The sequence below is a fragment of the Monodon monoceros genome, unplaced genomic scaffold (assembly GCF_005190385.1).
Source record: "Monodon monoceros isolate NGI ecotype Baffin Bay Population unplaced genomic scaffold, NGI_Narwhal_1 Super_Scaffold_7, whole genome shotgun sequence".
Taxonomy (NCBI): Eukaryota; Metazoa; Chordata; class Mammalia; order Artiodactyla; family Monodontidae; genus Monodon; species Monodon monoceros.
This window is the reverse complement of record NW_021703784.1, coordinates 101,544,232-101,554,035: the sequence shown is the minus strand read 5'-3', so window position 1 is coordinate 101,554,035 and position 9,804 is coordinate 101,544,232. Positions and strand designations below refer to the sequence as shown.

The following is a 9,804-nucleotide window of genomic DNA, read 5'->3' as shown; positions in this document are numbered from 1 at the left end:
AGGGAACTATATTCAATATCCTATAATAACCTATAATGGAAAATAATATGAAAAATAATATACGTATATATAAAACTGAATCACTTTGCCGTATACCAGAAACTAACACAACATTGTAAATCAGTTTTTAAAAAAGACATGTCTTACAAGACATTTAAAAAAATATACTTCAATTAAAAAAAGACATGTCTTGCAAGAAAACAAACAATACACACTAAACTCATTTACTGGTTGCCTATGAGGGAAGGGGAAGGGAGGTAAGAGGGAATAGATAAGAACAGGGAAATAAATGGGGGGAAGGAGATGTAATGGTATAGTCAGAGCTATGAGGAGGAACAGCATAAAAACACAGGAGAAAAGGATGGTGAATGAATGAAAATTTTAGAAGGGTGAAAACTGTTAAAAGGACATTAGTTTTGGTGACCTCAGAAAACTTGGGGCATTGGAGAGGAGGACAGAACCCGAAACACAGTGCACGAAGGTGGGCGACAGCAGGTTCAGACTCTATTTGTGGAAGTCTGTCCTGGAACACAGGGAAGAAACCCAACTTAAAAAACCGTAACAGTGAAGATGAGTGAAAGCTATTTCAGATATGGACAAGGAGGTCCCTATACATGTTTTAAAAGTCTGAGTGTAGAGAGAAAGTGGAAACGACCAAGAGGAGAAGGAAAGGGAAGAGGTAAATAGAATTAGGTGGGAGACAAGCATGATTGTTATCAGAATTGGAAGGACAGTGCCTCTTCTGAAATTGCTGGGAAACAAAGAATTCAGTGAAAGAAACATAACAAAGTAGTTGGAGAGGAAGAGGTCAGCCTGCAGAATTTGTGCCTAACAGCATCAGAAAGCATACCAAGGAGTAATGATGATTGACAACCACCCTGGCATGCTCTACTTGGAGATAAGCTCAGTCCATCAATCTCCATAAACTTCTATTCTTTGTTCAAAGGTGACAGAGAGTAATCCACCTCAATATCTTCCTTTTTACCACCAGGAGGTGCCCTTGGACCACAGCTGAATTTTGAAAGCCGGAAAGTGCTCAGGGACTCAGTTGCCCAGTCCTCCAGCAGCTTGGTGTGGACACGGAGACCTGGCCTACCCCCAAAACAAGAAACCTCTCTGGGCCTCCTTTGGTGTGCTCACCACGGATCAGAACTGTGAAGGACACAGAATTAGAGCTTAATTCTCTAGCTAGGGAGAGAAAACCAGCCTTCATGTATATGTGACAAAACTTGACTGATTAAGTGCAGCTAGGATAGAATGCCTCTTAGAGCCATCTCAGCTCTGCCATCTTTGGTTCTCCTTTTCCTCACCAATGCATAACGTGTTTGCAATTAAAAAATTTTAAATTATGTATAAAAGCTCTACCAAAAAAAGACTAGGTTGGCTTAAAATGTGGCGCGCCTCTATTTCTAAAATGTTGTCCCAAACTGCCATAGAGGCTGGCAGGCGCTAAGAAAACCCCCTTTTAGGGGGCCCAGTGAGATAACCCTTTGTCATCCGCAGCCGCCTTCCTCCCCCACCCCCCGCTCCCCCACATGGCCCAACAGCACGATCCATTGTGATGCTTAGTGATTCTCCCGGGCTTCTGATTTCACCAAGTCAGTGGTTGCGTCCAGAAACCTTCTGACGCTTGAGCGACGACCGCCCACCTTCCAAGGTGGTGATTGGCTAGTCAGGCCAGGGGGCGGGCTGACCTCCTCCCGCAGTACCGTCACCAGCTGGCCCCGCCCCCGTATTGGGGCGACTGGGAGCAGAGCCCAGGGCAGCCATTTGTATGCGGCCGCGGGATTGGTCGTCCGGCTCCCGCGAGGGTGAGGCGGGGCAGCGCGCACTCGCGCGTGCGTGAGCTGGCGCGCGAGAAAGGGCCCGGTCACGCTGAGGCTTGAGCGGCCGTCGCCATTTTGTAGGGTTCTCTCTGACGCGGGAGCCGCCGCCGCCGTCGCCGCCACCCGGAGGTGCGAGGGGTTCTTGTGGGTGTGTGGGGAGCCTGAGAAAGGGCCGGGCCGGCCCCTGGCTGACGGGGTTGGCCCAGGGTTAGGGTTGCTCCTCTTGCTGCGGGAGGTCCGGGGAAGACACCGGGAGGAGGCGGGGCCGGGTTTCCGGAGGGGGCGGGGCAGAGGTCGGGTCGAGTCTTTGTTGGGGCGAAGGAACTGGAGTTGGGCCGCTGGGGCGTGGGTGTCCCAGGTTGGGGCAAAGGGGGCCTTTTAATTCTTAGAGTATCTTGAAAGGTGATGCGGCACGGAAGAGAGGTACACAGATTTCCCTCCAAAACCTTGTTACCAGGGACAGTAAGATATATGCCTCTTGCCCCCTGCTTGGACTCTTCTCTTACCTGCCCCCCAAAGAGAGTATTTTCAGCTAACCCTGTTACCTAAAATGCGCCTCATTTAACGGAGATGATGGGCTGTGCACTGCCTGCTGACACTCGACCTGTTCGCGTGTCACACACAACTCACACTACTCCTTAAGAGTAAACCTTTCCTCCCGCTGTTGAAAACATAATGAACGTCTCTGCGAGGATCTAGATGGTGCCAAGAACTTTGGAGGATTAATCCAAAATGCAATGCACTGAAATTTTTCCCTCCACCCCTGACTTTTGGAAATCTCCTTTCTTCTTTTCCAGGCTCTTGTCAGGATGGTGAAGCTGTTCATTGGAAACCTGCCCCGGGAGGCCACAGAGCAGGAGATCCGCTCACTCTTCGAGCAGTATGGGAAGGTGCTGGAGTGTGACATCATTAAGAACTACGGCTTTGTGCACATAGAGGACAAGACAGCGGCCGAGGATGCCATACGCAACCTGCACCACTACAAGCTGCACGGGGTGAACATCAACGTGGAAGCCAGCAAGAATAAGAGCAAAGCTTCAACCAAGTTGCATGTAGGCAACATCAGTCCTACTTGTACCAACCAAGAGCTTCGGGCCAAGTTTGAGGAGTATGGTCCGGTCATCGAATGTGACATCGTGAAAGATTATGCCTTTGTACACATGGAGCGGGCAGAGGATGCAGTGGAGGCCATCAGGGGCCTTGACAACACAGAGTTTCAAGGTGAACTGCTCTGGGGCCTGGGTGGCAAAACTGAGTGGGGTCTAGCTCTAGACAGAGGCAAGAACACAGGACTGTGGGGCTGGCAGGGTGGTGTCTTCCATTCCGTTTTAGCCGGAAATGATTGAAAGATTGTGTGTTTACCACGCTTAAGCACAGCTTACTCTTGGAGAAGCAAACACTTCTCCTTTCCAGATTTGCCGAGATGTTCCTCAGCAACTTTGTAGAATTGCAAACGGTGGGTTACTTTATCCTGCAGGCCATCATTCATTTGGGTGCTGTTGGAAGTTTAATCTGCCTGGGCAAATGAGTATCTCATGGGAGAAGGGAGGATAAAGGTCTGTGGGTTACCTGCTTTTTCTGTTATGACAAGGAAGCCTTTTGAGAGTTTCAGTGCTTAGGGTTTATACTCTTCACTGCCTTGGGTGATGGGGCTGTGGTGGGAAAGAACAGTGAAGACATCTCGAAGAATCCCTATATTATAAATCTGGGTGGTGAATCTGGATTTGGGGGAGTATCTTTTGAATACTCAGGTTTGTTCGGTCTGAATTATACAAGCAGAGCCAAAAGCCATGCCTTGGACTATTCTGCTCCACCTACTACTATTTAACCCTAAGGGGAAAAAAGGAAATTTCTAAAAATATTAGGTAGGTTGAATGGGAATGATGGTCCTGCTTCTGAGGAGATTCCAGTAAGGGTGTTGTATCGAATTACTTATGTCATTAATAAACATACATATGGTGTCATTAATACCACAAGAGGTTGACTGAAGACTCTAGGACTGTGCTAATATGGTGGCCACTAGCCACATGTGGCTATTAAATTGAAATTAAATAAATTTTAAAATTCAGTTTCTCAGTTGTGCTGCACACATTTCAAGTACTCAGAAGTCATATGAGGCTAGTGGTTAGTGTGTTAGTGCAGGTATGGAACGTTTCCAACGTCACAGAAAGTTCTGTTGTACAGCACTGTTCTTCAAGTTTTTTGTTGACCCTATCATCTTGGACCGCACGTTTATAGCCGCTTTTCAGGTTCATAAATTAAGACCATTTTTTCTCTGAGTGCCACTAAAAGGGTTGTTAAGAAGTACTTAAGGGTCCTCTACTAAACCTAGAAAACAGAAAAGAAATGGAGAAGAGGAAAAATTGACCAGAAAAGGGTAAGAAAGTTTGCAAATAGTAGATTACAAATGGTGCGTCAGATATCTCTGGCCTCAGCCAGTGTTGTCTTGGCCTTTAGCTACTCTTTAAAGCACAGGGCAAAAGTTGTAGATACTTTCTACCGTTAACTTGTCGTATGACTTTGGACAAGTGTTTTAACCTCTCAACGCTTCATTCTCCCCACTTATAAAATAGAATTAATGATCCCTGCCGTACCTCCTTCACAGGATGGTAGTGAGGCTAGAATGAGGTAATAAGATGTGAAAGTGTTTTAACAGTAAAAGCACTGTATGATGAAAGGTGAGTGGTGTTTGCAACAATGAGTGTTTCTGTTAAGGTTAGAAACTTACTTAAAATGTAATAGTTGGCTTTCATTATTAGCTGTTGCACTTCAGACAGCTTTAAAAATATTCTTAATTATTTTCATTTGATGAGGGAGGGGATCGTGAATGGACAGTGTTGGGGAAATGGGGGTTCTCTCTTGACAAGTAACAAGCAAAATGTAAAAAGTGCAATTAAACTCAGGTACAAAGTGCAGAGGTATTCTAGTATAATACTGCATGTTCTTGCCTATTTAATATGCAATTGAATAAAAGGGTAGGGGCCAAAATAAGTATATGGAAATCGGTTAACTGGGGGGAGCAGGCTTGAAAGGAATGTTTGTTTTAATATAGTGAGTTTAATTACTTCAGGAAGCAGATATCTGAGTAACACGATGATCCATGAGATTTTTTTTTTTTAATGTCTTTATTGGAAGAAAAGGATCCTTTATTTGGTTTTTCATGTTCTTAGCCTGGGCCCCTGGAAAAAGCACTCAACGGCGTACGGTACGTACGTACAGACATTTTTATAACCAGCTCTGTTTTTTTTCCAGATGACAAGAGAAAGTTTAGCATTGGATAATAAGTTGCAGTTTTACAGAAAATACAATCTAAATACCAATTTGTCACATTTTTCCATAAAGCCTTTTCAGTCATCTCCTAATGAAGGGGGCCTCTTAAGAGTGCCACTTTGGGCATCTTTTGAACCTTTATGTGTTAATGGCTGCCATAGGCTTCCTCATTGTATGACTTCTGAAAGAAAGCAGCAGAATCTGAGTTTACCTGGGTCTTTCAGGATGTTTCCTCTCCACCGGCAGCAGTGAACTGAACCACTATTGAGTTAGCAAACAAGTTTGCATTGGAAGACCCTAAAGAAGCTATTCCCAAGTAAAAACTCAGGCAGTTGAATTGGGAATGATATGTAAGAGTTCAGATGTTTCGTTTTTCCCCCAATATATAAACAAGCATTAAACTGGAGTACAGTTGTATATCAGCTATATCCCTTGATAGGAGCTCAGCAATGAGGACCCCAAGTTGCCCTCCTCTTTGTTTCAAAACAAAACACTTTTGCGGGGGCCGGTTTTCTGGGAAATGTTGGCAACACATCTCAGTAATGTTTTGGAGATCTCAGAAAATCTTTAAGCTTTTGGCCTCTCCAAAGCCAAAGTGTAGTAGAGTGGTAGAATTTAATCTTCTTTCAATTTTCTTTGCCCTGGATCCTTAAGGGAATAGAGAAGCACAGTATATTTCAATTATAAGAACTTTAGGGCAGGGCCCCCCCCCACCCCGGGCTCTAATGCCTGATGATCGGAGGTGGAGCTGATGTAATAATAACAGAAATAAAGTGCACAATAAATGCAATGCGCTTGAATCATCCAAACCCCTCCCCCCCATCACCCTGGTCTTTGGAAAAACTGTCTTCCACAAAAAAGGTCCCTCCCTGGTGCCAAAAAGGTTGGGAACCGCTGCCTTAGGGGATTTAAATTAAAAGCCTAGTTACAACCTCTGGAAAGATTATGTGAAAAAAAACCCTGTCACTTCTGTTGCAGATCTTTTAGTTCTAGGTAAAAACTTTTTTTACCTGAATCCTTTTCACAGCTACTACAGAGGTAGATTTTGCCACAGATGTTTATAAACTTCTGAGTTCCGCTCTAAATCAGTGGTGAAGACTGGATGTATTAATAGAAACATCATAGTGGGGGCAAAAAAAACTGGGTTTTATTTCTCAAAAAAAATGGACCCATAATCTATAAAGGAGCAAGTTAAATATTTTCCTTAAAAGTGTACCTCTAGTTCTCTGGATTGGCTGTTTTTTAGATTGGCATTGTTACACTGACTTCAGAATTGGAGCACAGTTTGTGTCTTTCACACAGATTAATGTCACCGTGCATGTTTGAAAGCCAAGTTAACTTGTAATCCTCCAGTCTAAATTATAGGGAATTCTACATTTGGGATATAAATTGGGGCAAAAATCCGTGTGTTTCTGTTCTAAGCACAGTTAGCATTTGGCCCATAATAACTTCTAAGAATGGGAGTATCTAAATCTCTGAAAATACTGGGATGGCTAACTGCTGCTTTCAGAGAATTATTGCCATTTGGTATCTGTTGACGGTATCTGTTGATGGTGGATGCTGCCTCTCTACTAGCAGCTGGAAGTAAAAACCTGAGCACCTTTGTTTCTACTAAAGAAAGGGTTTTAAGTTTGAGGCGGCAACTGCTAGAAACTGGGGTGGTAGGAATGTTGGACATTGGGCAGAAGTGAGTTTGACTAAAGTGATATTACTGCACTAACCCGCTCCCCTCTCAGGGTCAGTGCATGGCGCTGTTCTGGCTGCCGTCCTGAATCGGGCTGTTTCCAACAGGATGGTGGAGCACGAGGCCTCCTATCGCATAGCTGCATCCAGAACAAGGTCTGTTAAAGAGAGAGCAACTTACTGATCGTGGAGGGGGGATTTGTTCTGAGCCGCCCTTTAGAGTGATGTTCTCTACGTCTGTACTGGCTGCCTTTTGGCTACAATTTGTAAAGCATTGACTTGATCTCCAAAGTCTTAGGCAGTTTGGCACTAAATGCTGCCAAGAATATGCCTTTCTCAAACTGCTTTTAAAGACCTTGGATGCTTTCATTAGTAAGGGTCCCTGGGCTTGATGGTACACATGGCCAGGGCAAAGATTGTTTCTTCTCTTAGCTGTTCCTTGTTCTGGTCATTTTCTGGAAGTATGGATGTGGCTTGTTTGTGTGGGTGCCCAGAAGCCTTTAGGCAAATGCTGCATTTTTCTAACAAGTAGATAATCCCCTATAAAGAATTGTAAACTACGTAGTAGGATGAAATGCCGATCATTCCATTACATGGAAGCACACTCTCCCTAAGAAACCAGTACTGCTTCAAGATCTAATTCTAGCTGTTGACAGGCCTAGGTCAAGTAGTTTTCTTTTCCACAGTAGGCATGGGTTCACCCTTGCTGAAAAAAGTGGGGGTGGGCTTGAAATGTGGAGGGTCTTACAACAAACTCTTAGAGGTGCTAGAGTTGAAGCAGATGGTGAGCCAGCTGTGGTTTGTGTACCCCACATAGCCTTCTGGTGACACCTGCAGAAATGGCTGGAGGAAACAAGATGCACAGCATATTGCTGTTTGTTTGTTTGTTTGTATTGTTTTTGCGGTACGCGGGCCTCTCACTGTTGTGGCCTCTCTCGTTGCGGAGCACAGTCTCCGGACGCGCAGGCTCAGCGGCCGTGGCTCACGGGCCCAAATGCTCCGCGGCATGTGGGACCTTCCCGGACCGGGGCACGAACCCCTGTCCCCTGCATCGGCAGGCGGACTCTCAACCACTGTGCCACCAGGGAAGCCCTGCTGTGGTTTTTAAGCTACAGTAAATGCTCAGGCCTTATGTGGCCCTGAGTAAATCGTTGAGAGGTAGGATGCTTTCCTCTGGCATAACTGAGGTTTTGTTGGATATTTGATTTGGAAAAACTGTCAGGTTTTGAATGGTTAGAATTAATAATGGTCTTAGTAGTGAAAAGTGGAAACTTTCTCAATTTCTGTGTTGGAGAAGAAAGTTGTGGAGACGGAAGTAGGAGGGAATCCCGATCTACTGGTGTAAGTAGAGAGTATTGACTGGTTTCTGAGAACTTAAATTTTCTAGCTCTCGTCTGTTAAAACTTCAACTACTTTTGGAGGGGATTGCTGAAATAGGGTTGCAGGAGTGTGCGTATGTTTGCGTGTCTTTTGCCAACTAGTTCACTTTCATTTTGGGGAGGATAAAGAATGTCAATGAGTTATAATAAATCTTCTTATGTCTATTTCCTCAAGGCAAACGAATGCACGTGCAGTTGTCTACCAGCCGGCTTCGGACTGCCCCTGGGATGGGAGACCAGAGTGGCTGCTATCGGTGTGGGAAAGAGGGGCACTGGTCCAAAGAGTGTCCAGTAGATCGTACGGGTCGTGTGGCGGACTTTACCGAGCAGTATAACGAACAGTACGGAGCAGTGCGCACACCTTACGCCATGGGCTACGGGGAATCCATGTATTACAACGATGCGTATGGAGCGCTCGACTACTATAAGCGTTACCGAGTCCGTTCTTACGAGGCAGTGGCAGCAGCAGCAGCAGCTTCCGCGTACAACTACGCAGAGCAGACCATGTCCCATCTGCCTCAAGTCCAGAGCACAGCTGTGACCAGTCACCTCAACTCCACTTCTGTTGATCCCTACGACAGACACCTGTTGCCAAACTCAGGCGCTGCTGCCACCTCAGCTGCTATGGCTGCTGCCGCTGCCACCACTTCCTCCTATTATGGAAGGGACAGGAGCCCCCTGCGTCGTGCTGCAGCTGTGCTCCCCACAGTTGGAGAGGGCTACGGTTATGGGCCAGAGAGTGAGCTGTCTCAGGCTTCAGCAGCTGCACGGAATTCTCTGTATGACATGGCCCGGTATGAGCGGGAGCAGTATGTGGACCGAGCACGGTACTCAGCCTTTTAAAAACTGGAGGTGAGAGTGGGGTGGGTGTGGTTAAGAGATTCCATTTAGTTCCCCAGGAGGGAGACCTGTGCCACATAGAGGAGGCTAAAGCCATCCGTTTGCTGTCAGGACAGTATCCAAAAGGTATAAATTGCATGTTAGTCTTAAGTATTTCTCTAACTTAGGCCAGGGGTTCATTTGGCCTGTCGAGGTTTTAGTTTACAACTCCAACCAACCAACTTGTTCCTTCTGAGAGAACAACAGCAACTCAGTTTGTTAGTGAGAATATTTTTCTTTAATCAAGTGTAAGCAGATCTGGGTTACAGAGACATAGTTAAGAGAACTAACACTTGTTGAGTGCCCTCTTTGTACATTATATCATTTAATTATACAGCTGGCCTTTAAGATATTTTCTTTTATGGAGGAGGGAACTAAGGCTCAGACGGGTTAAGTCCTTTGCCTAAAGTCACCTGGTAATTGAGAGGTAGAGCCAGAATTCAAACTCAGGCGTGCCTGAGTCCAAAACCACTTTCTCTTTCCACCACAAAAGTCACTGTAGTGTACGCCGAAGAGTACAGGTTCAGGAGTTAATAATGAATGTCACCAGTGAGAATTTAAGCTGTAACTTCAGACATCCAATTTGCTAATAAAACTACTACTTCGGTCATGAGCCTTTATCAGAGGAAACTCTTCTAACATATCTATAAGCCAAATAAAATCCTCTAAATTCTAGGTGTTTAGTTCCAGGATACTTGCTTGAAAGCAGAACGTTTTGATGCCATAGTCCCATGGAGTCCCTTCCTTGTTAGTAATCCAGAGCATCG

At 45.3% G+C, this 9,804-nt stretch overlaps 1 protein-coding gene across 3 annotated transcripts in view; it reads left to right on the top strand.

Moving 5' to 3' along the window:
* Positions 1 to 1,759: 1,759 nt before the first annotated feature.
* RBM4B (RNA binding motif protein 4B) overlaps positions 1,760 to 9,804 on the top strand; it is a 12,642-nt gene continuing 4,597 nt past the window's right edge. Inside the window, exons 1-3 of one of the 3 annotated variants that reach the window (XM_029207689.1) lie at positions 1,760 to 1,955; positions 2,624 to 3,047; positions 8,334 to 9,010. In XM_029207689.1, coding sequence (XP_029063522.1) covers positions 2,636 to 3,047; positions 8,334 to 9,001 — 1,080 coding nt within the window. In that variant the 5' untranslated portion in view covers positions 1,760 to 1,955; positions 2,624 to 2,635 and the 3' untranslated portion in view covers positions 9,002 to 9,010. Of the gene's footprint in view, positions 1,956 to 2,232; positions 2,250 to 2,623; positions 3,048 to 8,333; positions 9,011 to 9,804 lie in introns of those variants that run through there. The other 2 variants (XM_029207688.1, XM_029207687.1) reach the window with 2 other exon arrangements.